At 46.2% G+C, this 22,552-nt stretch overlaps 1 protein-coding gene across 4 annotated transcripts in view; it reads right to left on the bottom strand.

Moving 5' to 3' along the window:
- Window positions 1–6,245: 6,245 nt before the first annotated feature.
- Znf827 (zinc finger protein 827) overlaps window positions 6,246–22,552 on the bottom strand; it is a 152,312-nt gene continuing 136,005 nt past the window's right edge. Inside the window, exons 10-15 of one of the 4 annotated variants that reach the window (XM_070022156.1) lie at window positions 21,359–21,530; window positions 19,665–19,831; window positions 11,506–11,697; window positions 10,989–11,166; window positions 9,110–9,142; window positions 7,700–7,787 (exon numbers count right to left, since the gene is read on the bottom strand). In XM_070022156.1, coding sequence (XP_069878257.1) covers window positions 9,127–9,142; window positions 10,989–11,166; window positions 11,506–11,697; window positions 19,665–19,831; window positions 21,359–21,530 — 725 coding nt within the window. In that variant the 3' untranslated portion in view covers window positions 7,700–7,787; window positions 9,110–9,126. Of the gene's footprint in view, window positions 7,788–9,109; window positions 9,143–10,975; window positions 11,167–11,505; window positions 11,698–19,664; window positions 19,832–21,358; window positions 21,531–22,552 lie in introns of all 4 variants that reach the window. The other 3 variants (XM_070022157.1, XM_070022158.1, XM_070022155.1) reach the window with 3 other exon arrangements.

The following is a 22,552-nucleotide window of genomic DNA, read 5'->3' on the forward strand; positions in this document are numbered from 1 at the left end:
TCCCGCTCCCGTGGAAGAGAGCTGTGTGGCCTCTTCATTCCTTAGCATCATAAGCTTCTACTGTTCTTGACTCTGCCCTCCTCAGGAATGGGAGGAGTGGGGAGGAGCTTTGAGCTAATGGTTTTGGTCAAGTGAAGAGCCTACACTGGTCTACAGGCTAACATGATGGCAACACACACGACAAATCCATTGGACTTCCTCCTACCACAAACTCCCCGCAGCCTTGGCTGGCAGGTGTAACTGTCAATGCCTTTCCATGGTGTTACCGAGCGGCTTTGTATTCTGCTCAGGGCTGCTCTGCCATCTCTGTAACTACCTGAGAAACCCACTTGGCCATCCCACAGTATAAACACATCTAAACATGTAAGAGCAATGCCTGAGCTGCTCTGCCTTCTGTCCTTGGGTTGTCAGTCGTGAGGCCCATCTACACAAGAGCCTACCAGAGCCCCCACGGCCTGTCAGCCTGCGTGGCCACAGCATGGCTAGGTCATAATGCAGCCTGGAATTGGCTTTCATTTCCTATCTATTATTATTATTATTATTATTTTATTATTTCTATTTCTTCGTCTTGGTCTTCACTGTCTTTTCTTCATCATCCTCCTCCTTTTTTGCTAGTTTCCTTTTCTTTGAGGAACTGCTTTCCAAAATAAGTGATTGCACAGAAACTCAGAGCTCTGAGAAAAAGCCTTTTTATGGGAAGTTAGAAAACAGATGGATGAGAGATAGATCTAAAGAGAAGACAGACAGATTGAAAACTGAGATAGATTGACAGGAGAGAAATCTGCTGTCTACAAATACTGGTCAAATGCTCCGCATGGCGAAAATCCTAACATCCTGCTTTGAAATGATCTATAAGCGATTAAAAAGTTTCATGGTCCTCTACAATGAACACCAAAAAAGTCTAAAGACCTCCAACTCAAGATCCTCATTCAAATGAAAATAGAACCCTGAAGCCAGGTGATGGCCTTAACATCTGGAAGCTGTTCACCTTTCTGCCATGGTAGGTGTTGGCTTGCATTCAGGCATGGTCCCAGCTGTGTGTGTGAGCACAGGCCCTCTCTGCTTATCTGTTGGTTCCTTCCAGTGTCTTTAAACACATAGGAGCCTTTCTAAAGTACTTAGAGTCCTTGGGCTAGGAGTCTTCACAAGACAGTAGTTGAGTGCAAATATTTAGGATATTCTCTCATGATGCTAAAATTAAAATGATTCCCATGACAGCTGCTGAACTACTCTTCTACAGTACACCCTTAACGGGTGGTTTTAGAGCTCAGTGGTTGCCTGGGGGAGTAGAGGCAGCTGGGTAGTGGGACATGGAGGGACAGGTGAGGGGAAGGACAGGACCAACCACACCATCCCTGCCTGGGTCGCTCTTAACTCATCTCGCCAGATTGAGTGCCACAGGCTGAAAAAGCTGTTTAAGCTACTCTCGAGATGACTCAGGGTTTTAAAGTTATGGTGACTTAGCTCTAATCAAGAGAAAAATTTTAGACTCCTCATGTTCGGAAGTGGGCAGAAAAACCTTTTCTTTTGCCTCTTTCCTTGCATCTGTTGTGGCTTGAAAACATCATGGTGCCATGTTTTTCTTGTAAGTTTTTCAGGTTCTATCTTACATGACTTCTGATTCAATGATTCACTGTTTCTTATGTACATAGAGACACAGGATCATGTTTTAGTATATATTGAGGGCTTGGGTGGGAGGGATCTTAGGGATCACCTAGTTTATTCCCTTTGAATGGGATGCTTAATGGTAAGCCATAATCACGCCTGCTCAGCCCCAGGCCCACGGCCACGGCCACGGCCTGGTTGGAAATCATATCTTCTCACTAACCAGTGCGGAAAATCCCACCTGTAGGGATTGGCACCAGTGGAATTAATTTTGAAGTGGGAATTGAAGTGGATTATCGGCTCCAAGTCTATTAGAAAACAAGAAATAATTAAGTACTTCCCCTCTTTCAAAAAGGAGTTCCAAGGCAGGGGTGGGGTGGGGTGGGGAGTGGGGGGGCAGCAGTTGGCTTTTCTTCAGTCCCCACCAATGTGAGCAAGATTGGGGCTTTCTTATTTTGCAGATACAACTCAGGAGAAAGAATTATGAGCTGGAGATCTACTACCTCATAAAGAAGTCTTGATCAATAACTCCACACCACCCAGACCTTGGACAGCGGAAGGATGGAGGTCCTTGGTCCCTGGGTATCAGTGTACTTCACTAAGCCCAGGGACTCACTTCAGGGTACTTGACTGCTTGGTCAATCACCATTATTCTCAAACTTCATTTGGTGTGATTCTCTTCTATTGTGAGGGAATGCAATGAGTAAGAATATTAGCAGGAGTGACTTGAAGTTTTGTGACTGACAGCTCCTTTGGTTCTTTTGATTTTGCTCCCTGTCTGGTTTTGCGTTCTGTTTCTCAGAGGCAAGTATGACACTCCTCAGTGACCATTTCCTCCCCCTGCCTCCCCAAGGGCTAAAGGCACAGGGGGTTCCATTCCTGTTTGGTTCACTGAGCATGTGTCTTCTCCCTCATTCCCAGGGCTACAGCTCGGTTAAGTGGTCAGGCATTAGTGGTTATTGACCACAAGACAAACCATCAGCTACAGCCACATTACTGAAAACACAGCAGCCTTGAGTCTTAGCATAAAGTTGGAAGAAAGATCCATGATCTTGGACTTGAATTCATTTCAGGGCCAAATGCCAGGCTTGAGGATGGCCAGGCCCATCAGTAAAGACACACTTGTTCTCTTTGGTCATGAATGGCGCTGTCCTCAGATCATTCCTCAAAGTCCCTGGAAGCCCAGTATGGGAGACACCATTTCCACAAAGATGATTATTTTCTGTAGATCGCTGGTTTTCTCAGGAATAGACAACAGGTAAGGTAGCTATGAAATCTAAGGGAAAAAAATCTACACATTGAGAAGCCACCTGTGCATACTGTAGTTCCTAGCAAAAAGCAAAGAAATCTGGTTTAGTATTTTCAATGAGAAGTGATCATTGCAAAACAAAATACTTGAATCAGAAATGTTTTAACCACCTACAATAATTATTGCATAAAAAATGAGGGAGGAAATAGGATTTGGTAAGGGACTGGTCACTTGTAAAGTGGTTTCTACATTCTCTCTTTTTTAAAGTAAACTTGATCACTTTAAATGTTGGACGGAAGCAGCTCACAATTTCCTGAAATAAGCAAAGGACATTATATTTATAAGCATGAGAGTTGTGAGGCTGGCCAAATACTCTCATCTGCTGCTTTATATATTTTTATCAATCACAGATCCCCAGGAGATGATAGAACTTAAAATGGATTAAAAAATATAATTTAACTTATCAGTGTGTTTTTCATCTCTTTCCTGCTTCTCACTTTCTTTCTCTGGTGCCTTCCCTTGAATAGCACACTCTTACTCTATGCTTGGGGGAAGGCTCTTATTTCACTTGCAAATGTATCATTTCTGTCTTATTAAAGATGTCCTAGCCGCCAAACTTTTATTAAAGAAATAGAACTATTCATCTGTTTTTTCCCCCTCCCTTTGGCTGTGGGGTCCACAGCACAATATTCGGCTGGAGAGGGAAAAGCTGCTGAACTTTCTGACATGCTGTTGGATAATCTCAGAGGAGCTAGCTGCCAGAGCCCTGTGTGATGGATAATTGCTTAACATTATTGGACACAAATAATCTACACAGTAACTGCATTATGACCACTGATGTTCAAAACCTGGAGTGGATATTTCCAAAACCTAACTCTAAAATACACTGAAAAGAAAAAAAACAACAACCCTAAAACAAAAACAAAATACAAAATTTACCAAGAAAGACAAAACTCAGAATTAGTCAAGGATGGCAACCAAGAAAGGAAAAGAAACAAAGATGTATAGCCAACCTTTTCTTTTTTTAATTAGAGTATATTATACTTTCAAACTGGATACACTAGAAATTGGCAATGCAACATAAGATGCAAAGGAATATACCAGTTACTGTCAAAATGACCCTGTACAGCCTTGTAATGCAAAAAGCTTTATACAATACAAATTTTCAGTAATGTACACAACCTTGACAGTACGATCATCTGAACATAATATGAGGAGTTAAAAAAAATAGAGAAGAAAGAAAGTGCCGAGAGCCCTAACTGCATTACTATATGGAAAAATAAGCTAGCTTCCATGGGAAAAAAGGCATAGTGAAAACAATCCAAGTTAGTTTGGTAGGTGAATTTCTCCAAGATGTTAGTGTTTTACACGGAAAGGATAGCTACCGACTACATCCTTCCCCGAGTAGCAAACAGCAAACCAAATTCAGGGGGTCCATATCTAAGTGGAGTCTGAAAAATGCTGTTGAGGGTTTTTTTTCCTTTATTAATAACAATAATATAAAAAAGTCAAACAAACTCCAAACACACCTTTTTCTCACTCAGAAAACTTTTTATAATTTACCAGAAAGATTGATGACTCCAAAGTGCTATAAAAGTTGCCCAATTATATTAAGCATTACTAAGTCATTCAAATACAAGTTCAGGGGTGAGCAGAGAAATGCATGGCATTTGAGCAGTAAACGTGTCTTTCCCTCACCACCTCCTCCCCAGTTTCCTACTGGGGCCCTCTTATTGCACAAGTGGCATGCTATAAAACCCCAAGTCCTCCATGGCAGGGCTACCCTTTCAGGTTTTTAACCTGTTGGTGCTTAAATGCGAGTCACCTCTTCCTGCCAACCTCGGTGGGATCAGCATGGTCCCCTTTCCTGTCATCACTGAACTTGTTGTTTTGAAAACATCATTAGCCAAGTGGCACATTCTCCATTATATGGGGACAGACATGAATTTAAAAGAAAAAAAAAAGACAGCCCACCCATAAGCCCAATATTCTTGGAGTGTGTTGTCTGTGTCAAGTGTCTTCTACTGAGACACTGACATGGTGAGTTGAAGTGTTTCAAACAAGGCCAAGAGCAAAGGTCTCTGCTGGAGAATGACTGAAGGGTTTGGGAGCTTCCTGCCCTAGCTGGTTGGTCTCCCTGCCCTCATGGGCATCTCTGTAGTGTAAACTGACTTGCCAGGGCATGAAGCAGATTCCCCATCCGTGACTGGATGGATGCTAGTTCTGGGGGTGAAGTTGGACACGCAGGGAGTCGGGAGACCACGTGTGGTCAGATGTACAGTCTTCCAGCTCTCTGTAGATCCATACTAATTTCCAGAGGTCTTTCAGTGAAGCAAGCTGACTAGAGGAAGAAAATGAAGGGTGCTTTTATTTCTCCCTGGCGAAATATGGGAAAAGAAAATCCGAACTCAAAGGTAAAACATAGTGGGAAAACAACACAGTAAAAAAACAAAAACAAAACCAGAAACAATAAAACCCACATTCCTCCTGCACACCAGCTCTTCAACAGATAAATAATATATAAATGTTTATATTCCAAATTTCCCATTATTATACAAAGCACATTTCTTCCTGCTCTTCAGCTTGTTTCATTCTGGAAATTCTGTTGTCCTAAAAATGTAAGCAATGAATATATTTTGCCAAGATGTTTTTTCCTGTTTTGTGTTTTAAATCATCCATTTTTAAGATGAGCAAAGGGTATGCGTCCGACCTGCACCTGCTTCCTGCTGCAATAAAGTGCTGGACAGAAATTTGCCATTTTAATGACCACAAAATGCTTTAAATAAGTATAAAGTTAGCCTCCTAGCAGGCTACATCTACCAGGCGTTAACAAAATGGAATACAGAATTACTAATACATGAAGGGTATCTCCATCACCAGAGGCTCTGCAAACAAAATGGACACTTCTCGGGGGCATAAAACTGAACCATAGGACTAAACAGCACCTTTTAGTTGGGTCCTTATGTGTCAAAGAGGTTGTGGCTAAAATTTCAAACATACAGTCTACTCATTCTGTTAAAAAAAAAAAAATAACAAAACCAAAAAAAAAAATAAACCCAAAACAATTTTTTTCTTCTGATGAGAAACAAAAACTAGTGCAAGACCAAAGCACTGTGCAAAACTGCCATTTCTTTTTTTTTTTTTTTTTATTTAGTCTGAGCATTTATACCCAGAATTGATCCAAACCTTTTATTTTTTAATCTCCTTGGCTGGATTTCTCAACCATAAAAAATTTCCACTCATACAATTTTTCTTTCCTGCAAACAAATGGTAACCACTGACAATGCATCACATATATATATATATATATATATATATATATATATATATATATATATATATATATATATATATATATATATATATAATAGGCATATTATATATATATATATATATATATATATGAATTTGCCCTTAAAAATGATGTGGTGTGTGTGTGTGTGTGCACCGTGTGTTCATCTCCGCGTAGGCACACCTACAAAACACTTCCGTGTTGAGACGTGAGCTGCAGGGCTGCGTCGTGGCATGCAGAGCCGTCACGTGATCCCTCGCACCTTAATAACCAGCGATCTGTCTGGGGGCCCCTCCCGGGTGGGACATCCCAAGCAGCTCTGCGCATGTCCATCATTCTTTCACTCAGACACCAGGCTCTGCCAACTCTGTAACCAGAAAAATAAGAGTGGGGGGGGGGGCGGTGATGGAGGAGCGTGGGGGAGCCTGCGGAGGAGCCAGTAGAGAGAGCGCAACAGCACGCCACGGCGCGGGCCACACACGGACGCCCTGCTTCACCCCACGCGGCTGCGCAGGCGCGGACCTGTGCCGCACGCGCCTGCGCACGAGTGGTCCGGCGCCGGTCGCTAGTGCGGACGCCGCTGTCTTTGGGGCTTCACCATGCAAGACTCTTCCCAGAGTGCGGGGCGGGCATGCCTCTGCGGGTCCCCTCCAAGACCGGACGAAGCAGCTTTCGGGGCATCACAGTACACGGGGTCCCCTGACACCCGGGCCCGCAGCCGAGACACGGCGGGCGGGGCGGGCCGCGGGTCTGCCTCCCCGGTCTCTGCGGCGCTGCCCTCACACCGTCTCCGCTCGCTCTCGGAGCCCCAGGTAGGCGAGGAAGGAGTGTTTCGGGGAGGGGAGGCGGGGGGGCGCAGTCTGAGGCCGGGGAGGGTGGAATGTGACGTCCAAGTGGCTCTTGGGGTACAGCATGGTCAAGGGAATGAGATGGGCGAAGTCCGAGTTCCGGTACTTGTCCAGGCGCACGGGGGCGCCGTCGAAGGCCAGGGCCTCGAGCGCCAGGTTGGGCTGGGAGCCGCCGCCGTGCGCATGCGCGGCGGTGAGCGCCACGGTCTGCAGCGCCTGCGAGGCGGACATGACGGACAGCGGGGACAGCAGGCCGCGGGCGCTGCCCACCACCAGCAGCGGGGCCCCGGGGGCGCGCGCCGCGGCCGCGGCCGCTGGCTCCCGCGGGCCGGCGCCCGGCCCCTGGCGGGCCTGGTCCGCGGCGGCGCTGGCGGCGGCGTCGTCCCCGCCCTGGTGCTTCTTCACGTGGCGGCTGAAGACGAAGGGGTGGGTGGTCTTGAACAGGCACTGGGCGCAGCTGAAGGTCTGGCGGGGCGCGTGCTTGAGCTTCTTGTGCAGGTTGAGATTGTCCTTGCGCTTGCAGCTGTAGGCGCACTGGTCGCAGTGGAAGGGCCGCTCGCCCGTGTGCACGCGCACGTGCTCGATCAGCTTGTTGGCCGTCTTGGACAGGTAGCCGCACTGGTCGCACTTGTAGTGGTTGCCCAGGCGGTGCTCGCGCGTGTGCGTCTCCAGCTCCAGCTGGTTGGCCTTCACCGTCTGGCAGATGCGGCACTTGTACTCCATCTTGTAGTGGGTCTTGAGGTGGCACTCCATGGCAGCGGGGCGGTTGGTGGAATAAATGCAGAATGGGCACCTGTGGGGGAGGGGAGGGGCGGGGGAGGGCGGGGAGGAAAGCAAGGCGAGGGGGGGCTCAGCGGCGGCGGGGGGCTTGGCGGTGCCCCTGCAGCTCCCCCTCCTCTGCCCTGGCCCACCCTCCCCTCTCCGCGCCCGAGGCCTGGCCTACCCTAAGCCCAGCCCCGGCCCGGCCCGGCCCGGCCCGGCCGCCCCGTGGGCGGTGCCCACGGCCCTGTCCGGCTCTCCCTGCGGACAGGGCTCACCGGGAGCTCCCCTCCCCCGTCCCCCCCCCCCACTCCCCACCAGTGCTCGCGTGGGGAGCAGAGACTTGGGAGGAGGAGCCAGCTGGACTCCCCCTCCGGCCCTCCCCACTCCCCCCTGCGCCTGGGCCGAGGTCTGAACCTCCGCCCCTCCCCTCTCCACCGGAGCAACACAAAGAATCGACTTTTCATGCACCACACCAAGCACACGCAGAAAGACTGAGAGGTGTAAAGAACAGCTGGGGAGCGCTGCCTCCAGCAGACAGTCACAGGGTCAGAGTCGTGCTTATTAAGGGGCGGTTAGGAGGAGAAGGCCTGTGTGTGTGTGTCCCTGTGCGTGCATACGTGTGTGCTGTGTGTGCACGGGAGTGCGCGCGGCTCTCCGTCGGGAAAGGAGGGCCAGGCCCAGGGAGGAGGGGAGCCTCGAGGCAGCTCCCGCTTCTCTCTACCCGTGAGGAGACGCAGTCAGCGCGTGCGTAGTGCGTGGTGGGGCTGGACGGCGCGCACGCGGGGCGGGCGCCGGGGACGGCCTGCCGGCCCGGGGAAGCCCTCGGGGGCGCGCGGACTGGCCAGCCGAGCGGTCCGCTCCAGGCATGGGGTGGTGGTGGGAGATTCGGGAAGGTGGGTTTGCATTTCCAGCTCCATCACCACCGCACCGGGCTCGGCGGCTCCCCTCGGACAGAGCCCGGACTCCTCCCCCGTGGCTCGGGAAACGCAGGTCCCCAGCCCGCCCAAGCTGCCCAGAGCGGGCGGCCGGAGGCGGGGAGCGCGTGTGTACACAGGCCGCTGGCCCGCTCGCTGTGGCTCGGAAGGATCACTACGGAGCGTCTGCAGACGCCAGAGCGGCTGCCTCGGCCCTGCCCTCGGCTGGCTCCTGACGGGGAGGGGACTGTCCTCAGAGGGTTTGGAGAGGTGATCAGCAGAGCCCAACACAACCCGGTGCACCGTGCACTGCCTCCTCAGCGCCAAGCTCGCCGTTAGCCCCTGAACCTCAGCTCACAGAAGAGTGCACACAAGAGAAATATAAAGCCCATTCCCAGGTCAGGTGCACACACAACCCCTACGCCAAGCTGGGCCTTACCTAGAGGAGTCTGAAACTCACCACTGTCCTGAGCTACGGCAAAAGAAAAATAATAGTATAATCTTATTTGATCTGCATTATGAACAGGATATAGAGTTTACAAGCAGTTCCATCACAGAAAAGCAATCGAGACATCGGCGGTCTGTTTCACGTTAAGGATATTTCTGTGACCCAGAGCTCAAATCTTTCCTCTCGCTGCTCAAGCCAAGTGCTGTGTTCTCCGTGCTCCCATGAATTTATCTTAAAGACATTGTCTCAGGCAAATTAATTCTGTCTTATGGCAAAGGAAACAGAACCAAGACTCGCTGCATAGCCAGAGGGCATTAGCAATTTGTTTTTCAAAGTACTTTGTACTTGGTCGTCCTAGAGCATACACTGTTACACGGGGCACAGCCAGCACTGCACGGGAAGTGTCTCATTCTGACAAAGCATGGTCCCCAGGGGGGAAAGGCGACTGGCAAAGCCACAAATGGCATGGCCCGGAAAGTAATGGGCGTGGCCGGGAAGGCTACCGGGAAGGCAATGACACTAGTCCATCCAGAAAAAGCAAAAAAACAAAAAAAAACAGGGTTCTTCTTAAAAAAATAATATGAGGACACAGATATTTATAAGGGACATAGCAAATCAAATTCTCACAAGTTCTTACTAGGCACTTACTCTCCACTGATTGATTGGAGTATAGCCACCCTCCCTCCTTCTCCCAACCATGCCCTGTCCCCCTTCCCACTCCCAAGAGGGAGCTGAAATGGGATCCACAGTGGGTGCTGGTCCTATTCTTCTGTTTGAGAAGACTGCCTGCGCAGCCAACCCTGCACCCCCCCCCCCATGCTTGACTTCAGGGTCTTCCTTCCTTACCCAGGGACGGGGGTGGGGTTGGGGGTGGGTGGGTGGGTGGGGTATCCTACTTCTGGAAGGTTATGAATTTCAATGATAAAAATGTAAAAAAACAACAAAACCAAGTTCTTTCCCCCTTGTATGAAGCCAAACACATTTTTTTATTCTTTTACCTCTGTAACATTTCAGCTAAAAGTTAATAATTATGCCTTGGTATTGTGTCTTTCCGTGTCCACCTGTGCATCCTTTCTCTTCCCTGAACCCTAAATGCCTTGTGAACAGGGGGTTTTTGACTGCAGAACTGCTGGGAAGATTCAATCTGAGTAGTGCGGAGACATAAATTTCCTGAGGGTGGAAATTATATTTTATTCCTCGTGTGTCCTTTAGCACCTATTATCAAGCTAGACACATAGTGTGTTTGATAATAACTGACTGGTCTCATGTGAGGCCAGAGGGCTGCTTGCAAATATTGGTTAAGGATGACATTCTTGGTCTAGCTAGATCTTTCCGCAAAGGCAGGAAGCTACGAAGCCCGTGATGTTTGCATGTACACCGTGGCCTCTTGCCTGGTCAGCCTGGTAGGTTCCAATTTGGGGAGTGTGGTGAGGTGGTTGTGATGCTCACATAATTGTTAATTATTGGCAGGTTGTCATTGGGAAAAAAAACCAAACATGTGAAGCTGCAGTGAGGGGGTAAAGATGGATGCCTAACCCAAGTCTACTCCCATCAAGTCTGAACTAAACTTGAACAGCGGAGGAGGGATGAGCGTAGTCTTGTATGCTATTCTGATTTATGTCTCCTCCTTGGCTTGAACCCTAAGGTACAGTGTCACATGGCTTCTCCTGCTCATATCTGCTGAGCTCCCCTGGGAGACAGGCTTGCCTCAATCCAGATAATGGTAGTGGAAGTTCCTGACTCACTCCCCTCAGACCAACCTCCCCCTTCTCCAGGATCCCCAAATACTTCAAGGGAGAGGTGGGGCAGGGGCAGGGACAGGGGGTTTTAATAACAACGCAGTAAAAGGTTCTGTACTTGCTTTCCTTACTTGAGCCCACCAGTGGGGACAGTGTGGCATTTCTTATGTTCCAACAGCTGCTCAGGGGTCTTCATGAACTTGTGGCACACGTCACACTCAAACATCCGGGTGATGAGGTGTATCTGAAGATGGCGCTCAAACATATTCTTCGTCTTGCAGACAAAGTTGCAAAAAACGCATTCGAACCCTGAAAGGACCGAAGCGGGGTGTAGAGGTGCGTGGGGGTAGGGGGACAGGAAAGGTGGGCCTAACTTCCCTCAAGTCTCTGGCCCCTCTGGACACTGTGTCTCGAATCTCTTGTACTAAAAGGAATTAAAACATACATTGTCACCCGCCCATCCTTCCACCCTGTATTTGGATGTAAATCAAGCTGAAATAAAATGCAAATTTCTAGTAGTGCACATTACCCTATAACCTGATCCTAACATCTACTTTCTGGCATGGCTCCTCTCCAGGGCTTCCTCTCAAGACGGGGTCATCCAAGAGTGGGCAGGACTAAGCAGGCCATGTCTGGCTCCTCCCTTACCTTTCTCTGGCTTTTCCTCACTATTCAGTGGGGGTTGGCTCCCAGGCACAACAGAGATGACCAGCAAGTTGTTCCCACCCTTGTTTTTCTGGGAGCCATCGGAGTCGTCTTTGCTGTTGGCAGAATCACTCAGCGCTGAGAGGGAAGACGAGGAAGGGCTGTTTGATTCGCTGGGGGTCTTCCTGTCTTCCCCTGAGAAACGACAACCACCATGCCTGTTAGTTGCTATCAAAATGACAGCAGTGGGGGGAGGGAGGATTGGGTGGGGGGGTGGGGGGAGGCTGGGAAAGGATGGGATGGGTAAACAAAGGAGGAGGCTACAATGCTTGATACGAAATGTACTCACTATCTTGCCCATGTAATTGTAACCCCTCTGTACAGTATTTTCACAATAAAAAATAATAAAAATAAATAAAAAAAGACCAAAATGACAGCAGTTGAGGATGGGGAGTGGGTCTTGAGTGCATCACTATTCCCGAGGCACTGTCCAGTGCTGACAGCTCTCTGAGTGCCCACTGGGGGTGGGCCTCAGGTTCTAGTGAACCTGCATAGAGGGCATGGGTGATACTTAGGACCAAGGTCAGGTATTCGCCCATTTAACAAGGGTTTACTGAGGTCTTAAAGTATTTAAAATGCAATGTCAACAATAGGTCAGCTGTACAGAACATGTCCAGGAACTATGTTATGCTTCAAATTTTCTGTCTCATTTCATCTTCTCAAAAATCCTAGGAGTGGGGGGTGGCTTAGGGCACATGCTTAATATGGCTGTGGCCTAGAAAGCAATCTTCAGTACCAGAATATCTCCTATGCACACATAGGTACCATAGGAGGGTTTTTAAGTTTGCAGATTGAGGGAATAGAGGCACAGAGGGGTAAACCTAGCCTAGGTCACGTGGCTATTCAATGTGCCGAAGAGGATGGAGTAGGTATGACTCAGTACCCATGATCATCAAGCACCTGAGATTTTCCCTCAAAGCCAACCATATACAACAGGCCATTAAAATCTAGATCTCACTTTGCGATCGAAACAAAATGAATAGTTAAAAGTATGTCAAACAATAGTGTGTACTACATTGGATACAATGCTGAAGAGTGGCCCCTGAGAGACTAGATACCAGAGGCAAGCCCTTGGCTATGAAGCTTCCTGTCCTGAGAAACTTACATTCCAGGTTGCAGGGAACAAAGAGGAGAGGGGACTCCCTGACTGAGGAGAAAGAGCTGAGAATCTGGGGAGACCCACAAGCTGACATTGAAGATAAAGGAGTAAGAGCAGCCAGCAGCACAAAGAAGGCCTGAAAACAGAGGGTCCTCCTGGAGTCCTCAGAAGAGCATGCATGAGAGCAATGTGTGCATAAGATTAAAACAAATAAAAATAAAAAACAGTGAGGACAGTGCCTGTTGCACACATAGGGTTGGACAGAGGGCTTGTTTCTGTTAAGCAGGTCAGAAAATACATAGCTCACAGGGCATTAGGTAGAAAACTGAGGAATAGCTTTCAGTAATGGCTAATACTTAGCCCTAGATAGATCAATGCCTGATGATCCAGATCTGCTTAGCAAGGCATAAAAGAAAGACCCCAAAAGGATCAAAATTTCTATGTAATTAACTGTATCCTAGAAAAAGGTCAATAATACTTATAGGAATATCAGGTACAAAATACCCAACATGGTAAAATGATTCCTAGTATTGGAACGAAGATTATCAGGCATGCAAAGAAACAACACAACTCAAATTAGGAAGAAGAAAAAAAATCAATCAAAACTGACCTATCATTGGCACAATTACTACAACCTGTGAAAGGGCATTATAAATTCAAAGAATTAAGAGATATGGAGGACATCATTTTCTTCAGAAGAAAATCACAATGTTAGGATTGAAAAACCACACTGATGGGCTGAGCAGATTAGACACAGTTGAAGAAAAGACTAGTGAACCCAAAGACAGGAAAGATCTGAAAGGAAACAAAACAATTCCTCCAAATGAACAGAGAACCTTTGAATGGTTCAGTGATTCAGGAAGCTTAATACAAGTTTAAATGGAACCTCTCATGTGGTAAACAGGGTATAATAAAACACTTGAAATGACAAAGACATTCTAAATTTGAGGAAAAAAAAATAGCTCCAAGATCTAAGGAGCTCAATAAACCCCAATAATAAAAAAAACAAAGAACTCTGTACCAAAGATAATTGTCATTAAATTGCTCAAAAATGGTTTAAAAAAAAACAAACCCTTGAGCTGGGTGAGGTAGTGTACACCTGCAATCCCAGTACTCTGAAGCTGAGGCGGGAGAAGGGAGAGTTTGAGGTCAGGCTTCGCTACATAGTAAGGTTCATCTCAGAAAACAACAAACAACAATACCCCAGAAAAGAAAGAGTGAACAAATGTGGAAACTATGTGGAAATGTGAACTATGTGGAAAATGAACTATATAAGTTGTAGGTGAGGGTGGGAGGGAAAAACTGACCGAGAGCAAGGGAAGGGGTGATGTCCAAAAAGAAATGTACTTTTCACCTGACTTATGTAACGGTAACCCCTCTGTATGCTGCCTTTATAATAACTAAAAAGAAAAAAAATAAACTCAGAAAGACAAACACAAAATAAAAAACTAAAAGGGGGGAAAAAAGTCCTAAAAGCAAGCAAAGATACAAAGCTATGTTATATGTGGAAGAACAAAAAGTAAGGAAGACAGCAGATTTCTCATTAGGAACAATGCAAGGGAGAAGACAGTGGGACACCATTTGTAAAGAACTAAAAGCTTGTCAACTTGAAGTTCCAAACATATTCCCAAGATGAAGGGACTCTTCAAAAAGGTGGCATTAAAAAATAAGAAAGAACTAGTCACCAGAAGACTTGCATTCAAAGAAACGTTGAAAATAAGTCCTTGAGGCAGAAGGAAAATGACAACAAATAAACGAGTCTACACAACAGAATGAAATAGTAAGTTTGTGTTTTTTCTTACTGAAATGTCTCTAGAGGGGTAATAAAAGTAATTTTTTTAAGCAAAAATAACACCAATGCATTGTAAGCTTCATAGTAAATGCAATAAGCTGAAACTTGACCACAATAACATGAAGGCTAATGTGAGAAATGGAAGCTTACTATGGTTGAGTTCTGATTGGTGTGTTAAGTGGTAGAACCCCTTGAGGCTACATGGGAAAAATTATAAATGGCCGTTATAGGGAGCTGAGTATGAAGCCTATAATATCAGTGACTTGGGCAGGAGAAATTGGGAGATTATGGTTTGAGGCCAGGCAGGGAAAAAAGTTCAGGCGATTCCATCTCAACCAAAGGCTAGGATGGTGGTATGGCCTATTATCCCAGATAGGCCGGGTGTGGTGGGCACAGGTACAGGCTCAGCCTGGCTCTAGCACAGAAGGAGACCCTATTTTGAAAATATCCAGGGCAAAAGGAGCTGGAGGCATGGCTCAAATAGTAAGAGTGCTTAGCAGGTATGAGGCCCTGGTTCAATCACTGGTACCACCCAAACAAGCAAAACCTGCATAATATAAATGCCAAAATAACTGGAGAGTTAAACTGGCCTAGGGAAATTGGAATTGTTAAGATTTCAATTCATAGTTTTATAGCTTTAGTACAAGTCCACAGTTTAGAGTAGGGCAGAAAACATGGAAGACTGCTTTCTGGTTCCCTCCTTACCAGTCCATTAAACAACATAGTGACTATAAATTCTGGGACCTTGTTCTATTAGATTAAAAATAAAATATAAGTTTATGTCTAGGCATAAATGTAAGAAAAAAAGCTGCAATGGTGGATTATGACTAGAACCTAAAGTTATTAGTGTGATGATCATTTTATTTGGTCTTTAAATTTTTCTGGGCTAACCATATATTACTTATTCAATTAAAGAAAGTATTTAAAAAGAAAGTGGGGCCAGGGATATAGCTCAGTGATAAGCATGTGCTTAGAAAGGCCTTGGGGGAGAGGGGGGGAAGGAGGAAAAGAGAAAGAGAGGAAAGGGGAAAAGGAGAGAGGGAAGGGAAGAGTAGAGAGGGAGAGAATCCTATTCCTGTGAGAATTATACTTAGGGTTGACTGCAGACAACTCATATTTCAGTTCACAGTGTTTTAAAAAATCTCATTCCTATCAGAACTAGACATGACTCCTAGACAGGCAGTGTGTGACTTGAGTCACTGACCATGAGGAAAGATGGTATGCCTTCAGAATACACAGCCTTCCCTTGGCACAGTGAAGCTTTGTGAAAGCTACTACCACCATTGCCAGTCCCTTGTCTAAACATTTAACCAGCCAAGCCACATTCTGTACACAAATAGAAGGGGTCCCTTGTTTGCTGGTATTACTCTTCCAAATCCATCTTCTAAGCCTGAGCTTTTGAACAGCTTGTTATAGGAGAGTCTTCACATTTTTGGGATTAAGTTCATCTTACTACTATTAAACAAAGATTTAAATGTCCTGAGGCTTAAGAGAAGACATTGAGAAGAATTGCCTAAATTGATAAATTTATGAAGATTCACGATGCCACATCAATCACTCTGAGTATGACACAACTTAGGAGTATGACCCAACTTGCTTGATTTGCCAGCTCCCAGTTCAAACAGCCTCCCTCGCTTTCAGTTCTCATCCGCTTCTGCAGTGATTGCAGGGTGCCAGGGCTACCTAAATCCAAGGTACCACAGGATCCTTGGAGAAGGACACCAGTGCACTTAGGTAGCCAGCTGAAGTCTTCCTACCACCCAGAACCTGGGTTGAACTGAGGGTCTCATGCTTGCTGGGCAAATGCTCTATCACTTGAGCCATGTCCTTTTTGCCTTTTGGATAGGATGTCCCCTTCATAACTCCAAACGAGGCACTTGACTGTGCCAGTAATCACGTCTGTAAAGTGGGGATGATAGTAGCATTTGTCTCATCTTGTTCTTCTGGGAGTTGGAGCTGAGTTTTTATACACAAAGCAGGAAAAGCAATGTCTAGTTGCATTATGACATTACAGAAGAGATTAAGCCCTATCATCCTAATATAAAGCTTAATACATATATATATATATATATATATATATACCATTCATAAAATATGACATACTGTTTCCTATGTTGTTTTACATGCAGACAGTGCTCAAAAATTCATGAAAATATTTATGAATTAATCATACTCCCTGTGTCATGTTCCTACACTACAATGCTATTTTCATGGAACCTGACGTACAACCCAGAGCTAGAACCCAAGTGTGTGTTCCTCCATACCAAGTAACATCGTCCACACAGATTACATAAATAAGTCAACTGGACTAAGCAAGGCCTGAGGAGTGTGAGTTATCTTCCTATTCATCAAGCACAGGTATGTAGGGGAGCTTGGCCACATACATTACACCTACTCAGTGAGCGAACATTTGTTCCTCACACTGTACAGACTAAGGCACTGGATAAGCAATGACATAAGACAGGCTTCCTATTCTAGGTCTATGTATTGTAATATATTGCTTTATATAATATTTTTACATTAATACAGCTCATTCATGTACAGGTTTAAGTGGTAGATTCTGTGTTATTCAAACACCTCAAAACAGTGCTAAACATAGGAAACTTCCACTGTGAAACTATTAATTTGGATACAGTGGTCAGCAAACTGTAGCCCCATGCCCAGACAAGCTTCCTGTTTTCATAAATGAAGTTTTAGGCCACACTTGTTTCCAAGTACCAATGGCAAAGCTGAGTCATAATGACAGAAGCTGTCTGATATCAAAGCCCAAAGCATTGACTTCTGGCCCTATTTATACAGGATGCTAGGCATTCACACACAGTGAGACCAGACGAGGACACTCTCAGAAGAACGCAAAGGTCCACAGCCTATGTGCATCTGATCATGCAAAATAATATTTATTGAAATGAACTCTGGGAAATGGAAACAAGAGGGTTTTTTTTCTTTGTTGTTTGTGTTTTTTCTTTTTGTCTTATTTGTCCATTGAAGGGCACAAAAAAATGGAGGGACAAAGGGTGAACAAATGCAACAATGATACTCATGAACTATATAATAAACTATACAACTTGCGATGGGAGGGAAAAACTAGGAGAAAGCAAGGGAAGGGGTGAACATTGTCCAAAAAGAAATGCGCTCTTTACCTGGCTTATATAACTGTAATCCCTCTGTACATCACCTTACACCTTGTATCACCTTAAATTTTAAAAAATGTAAAAAGTCTGTAGGCTTGTAAAAATGTTTTCCATCTTATTCTAATGGTCATAGCATTAAGAGTTTCTACTGAATCACAAAAGAAACTCTTTAATGCGTGTCACTCTTGGCTTTCAGAACTAACAAATGAGAATATTTGTCGCTGTCCATGAAGTCTCACTCAGAGGGGAGCGAGACACTGGCAGTGTGTCCCAGCTAATTAGGAAGAGAGGTCGCAGAAGTTAGTTGTAAACATGTAGTTTCCATTGGTGAAAATGGTGCTAACTCCAGCTTCTTTCTAGACATTTCTACGGCTTCTTAAGATAGGATGGTTAGGGAGAAGGCTGTCCAATGGGATGGGACAAAAAGTCAGGAATATTTGGGGTGAAGAGGGCTAGAAAACTGAGGATTTAACAGAAGAGAGGGGGAAGGAGAGAGAGACAGTGAGAGGGAAGGAGGGAGGGGGACAGGGAGGGAGAGAGAGAGAATGTACAAAGCCAGTGAAAACAAGGGAGGCGAGGAAGGTCGGCCTTTCCCTCCGTTAGCCACTTCAGAAATGCTGAATTTAATTTGCCTTCAACCTGGGTTTCCCAGCTCACCTACTGCGCATGACGCTAATGTGGTTACAGTCAGACAACCGACTGTAAAAATGGCACCTTCTCACTCAGCATAACGACTCTCTGCAGACCCCCAAGTCATAGCTGCTCAATTTACGGACAGAAACAAGCCTGTATTGACGTTGGCACCAATGAGCTCGGTCGGAGATGCACAGAAATCCTTCTCCGCCGTTCACCTCGTCAGCACTACTGTCATGGAAATTTCCCCTCCCAGATTCTTCTAGAGCTGGCAATGGAAGGGGCTGACCCAACACCCAGGGCTGGCAGTGAGCAACATCAGCTCTTAATGTGTAAGCACCACAAATGTGGCGTGAAGTGGGGGTCATCCTCACTCTCACTTAACAACTCCAGGCCTGTGTCATTTGTACCCTAGCTTGCACAGTGAAGTCAAAATGTGAACATCATTAAATAGAAGAAGTTAACCAGGATGGCACGAGGCTCGAGCAGAAGGCAAGTGCTGGCCAAGTCTAGATTCTTTTCTTCTGCCTCTGGACAGAGCTGCCTGCCGTGCCTCATCACGGAGAGCATCGGGACCACAGGTTCCAGAGAAGGAAACAGCCTGTGGAATTAGGTGTGCAGTACCACAGCACAGCACAGCACAGCAGAAAGGTTCAAGGCTCTGGCCATGCATTTTGTAGGGCTGGCTATCTGAGCAGTGAGCAGGCTATGGAACCAAATCTATTACACCCTGTTTGTTCTGACCACTTTCAGTCTAGTTTCTGTTTCTCCACGTGTGATCACTACAGCATTCACCTCAGAGGGCTGCTGAGCCTGTGAAGACACAAGCCCCAGGCAGAGAAAAACGTTAGCAGTGGTAATGCATGCTGGTGAGAAAAGGAAGCAGACAAGGACCAGGCCTGCAGCTCAGCTGCGCTCTCAACAGCACACTTGGATTCAGGTCAGCGGGGCCCACACTAAGCCAGGTCACGGTATTGTGACTCCAGAACAGGAGACTCGGTCATGGGCTCAAGGAAAGCCCTCCCTTCTATGGAAGGACATGTCAAGGTCTTTCTTATGGTAGTGACAAAACTTTTGCTAAGTGGTTGACTTCCAATGGTGCAAGAGATGGAGAAGGTTTGGTCCAGTGGTCCAAGCCTGTAATCCCAGCAGAGGGTGATTTGAGACCAGTCTGGGCATCAAGTTTTCAGAGATGCCATCTCCACCAATGGCTGGATGTGGTGGCCCAGGCCCAGGGAAAGCACAAGGAGGAGGATCACAGGCCTGGACCAGACCAGGCAGCCAATGAGACCTTACCTCATGCAATGCACACTAGCCAGTGCCAAAAGGGTCTAGAGACACGGCTTTCAGAGGAGAGTACCCACCTTGCAAACATAAGGCCCTGAGTCAGAGCCTCAGAACTGAAAGGGGAAAAAGAAAAGTCCAACAGGTACAGAACGGGGGTCACCTGTGTGCTTGGAGCCAATGTGGGCCTTGATGTCTGCCTCCTCCATGGTGACGAAGTCGCAGGCTGTGCAGCAGATGGAGAACATCCACTGTTCCTTGTCCACGTGGAGCGACATGTGGCTGACAAACTGGACATTGAGCTCAGTCTCAAATCCACATACGTGACAGCTATGCAAAAAGCAGCAAGGGGGCGGGGAAGGGAAGAGTGAGACTCTTACAGGTAAGACTGTGCTACAACCAAGGAAACCGGAGCGTTCACATGCATTTCATTTCCTCGCCACCCAAGGGCATTGCATTAGAAAATTCTCCCATCCTGTGGAATGCCGCTCGAGTGGTGACCATGCCAAAGAGATGAGGTGCCAGCATAATGCAGCAATTCCATACATGCCGCAAGAATGCTAATCATCATCAAGTTAATTAAAAAGTACAGATTCCAGATGCTGCACATAGCCTGATTCCTCTGGGCAAAGGGATGGGGCCTTGCCAAGTACTTAGTGCTGGTCCAGTGGTCCCCGCTGGAGTGTCTCCCTCTGCCTCAGGAAAGCACAGAGGTTGTCCGGTGCCACGCCACGCCAGACACAGCCCTGTTAACTCATGCACTGAGACACCTTGGAGAAGCTCCTATCTACCAGTATCTCTATGGCTAAGATTTGGCAGAACCTGGAACTTGGGGCCTCAAAGTGATCAAAATAAAGGTTGATTAAAGGTTGATTATGAAGGATGAAATGGGAATACTGACTTAAGGTTCAGAGCAATCAAGGAACAGTAGGTAACACCTTCTGAGCTCTTTCCATGGAGTTTTCGGATTTTGTTTTCCTCATTTTTCTTACACTCTGTGTGTGTGTGTGTGTGTGTGTGTGTGTGTGTGTGTGTGTGTGTGTGTGTGTGTGTGTGTGTGTGTGTGTGTGTGTATGTGCCCAGTTTTCGGATTTTGTTTTCCTCATTTTTCTGTGTGTGTGTGTGTGTGTGTGTGTGTGTGTATGTGCCGAGTTTTCGGATTTTGTTTTCCTCATTTTTCTGTGTGTGTGTGTGTATGTGCCGAGTTTTCGGATTTTGTTTTCCTCATTTGTGTGTGTGTGTGTGTGTGTGTGTGTGTGTGTGTGTGTGTGTGCCGAGTTTTCGGATTTTGTTTTCCTCATTTTTCTTAGTGTGTGTGTGTGTGTGTGTGTGTGTGTGTGTGTGTGTGTGTGTGTGTGTGTGTGTGTGTGTGTGTGTGTATGTGCCAGTACTGGGGCTTGAACTCAGGGCCCGAACGCTGTCCCTTAGTGTTTGTGCTCAAGGCTGAGGCTCTTAACCCTTGAGCTACAACTCCACTTTTGGATTTTTAAAAATTAATTAGAGATAAGTCTCATGGACTGTTGCTGTCCCAGGCTGACTTCTAACCGTGGTCCTCAGATCTCAGCCTACTGAGTAGCTAGGATGACAAGTGTGAACCGAACCAACCGACCAGCTAAGCAAACCCAGAGTCTAGTTATTCTTTGGTGGTTGACTGCACAGTGTGGCCTCCATAACAATTTCTCCTTCAATTTTTCTACCTCAGGCACTGGAGCCAAGGCAGAGCTGGTGTAGGTGCAGAGTTCAATCTAAGCCCGAAACGAGGGCCAGCAATGATTGAGGAAAGGGGCTCTGTGCCATACGGCAGTAGCAGAGGGGAAGGGGGGTTCACACAAGGACACTGGCCCCAGCTCTACTTACCTGTAATAATACGGGTGTTTCTTCCCATCCCCACCTTCTGAGGTGACGGCACTGACAATGTCCTCGGCATCGGTGCTGACCAGCTTCACCGAGTGGACGGTCAGGTGCTGGTTCAGGTTCGCACGGCACTTAGCAGCATAGGGGCACAGGTGACATTTGTATTTTCTTTCCTCTAGGGGAGAGGGAACAGGGAAAAAAAAAAAAAACACCGACATTGCTCTCAAAAATAAAAGAAGTACTCGTTTCCTGGCAAGGTTGACTGTTTTTTTTTCTTTTTTGATTTTTGAAAGGGGTGCGGTGGGGGTAAGGGGAGAGGGGTAGACAAATGGAGATGGGGGAGGGGAGGGAGATGCAGGGAAGAATTCAATGCATATTGTACACAATGAAGACAAGTGAGGAAAGAGGTGGAGAGGAGGGGGGCGAGGGTGTGGAAAGGGTGGCATCAATCAAGACGCAGCGAATTCGTAAATTGTGTTGTCCAATGGCAACTCCTTTGTACAGCTACTTAAAGATAACTATTTAAAAACTAAGTTTAATGGGTCTTGTATATAAAATATACTTAGAACTCAAAAAATTAAATCCCCCAACAACAAATCCTCAAAGTCTGATTAATAAGACTTAAAAAGACTTAAAGAGAAACTTCTCTGAAGAGGAAAGAAGGATGGCCAATAGACAAGAAGAAATGCTCAACTTCTTTAGCTATAAAAGAAATGCAAATCAAGACAACATCAAGATTCCACCTCACCCAGTTAGAATGGCTATAATCAAGAACTCTAATAACAACAGATGCTGGAGGGGATGTGGAGAGAAGGGAACCCTACTGCATTGTTGGTGGGAGTGTAAACTTATTCAACTACTTTGGAAAGCAGTATGGAAGTTCCTCAAAAGACTCTACATAGAGCTCCCCTATCACACAGAAATCCCACTTTTGGGCATTTACCCAAATGATCACAAACAAGACCATACTAAAGCTACCAGCACAACTATGTTTATCACAGCATTACTCACCATAGCTACAATATGGAACCAACCCAGATGCCCCTCAGTAGATGAATGGATCAAGAAAATGTGGTATATATACACAATGGAATTCTATACCTCCATCAGAAAGAATGACATTGCCCCATTTGTTAGGAAATGGAAAGACTTGGAAAAAAATTATATTAAGTGAATTAAGCCAGGCCCAAAGAAACA

This window comes from Dipodomys merriami, unplaced genomic scaffold (assembly GCF_024711535.1).
Source record: "Dipodomys merriami isolate MVZ:Mamm:240054 unplaced genomic scaffold, mDipMer1.0.p SCAF_15, whole genome shotgun sequence".
Taxonomy (NCBI): Eukaryota; Metazoa; Chordata; class Mammalia; order Rodentia; family Heteromyidae; genus Dipodomys; species Dipodomys merriami.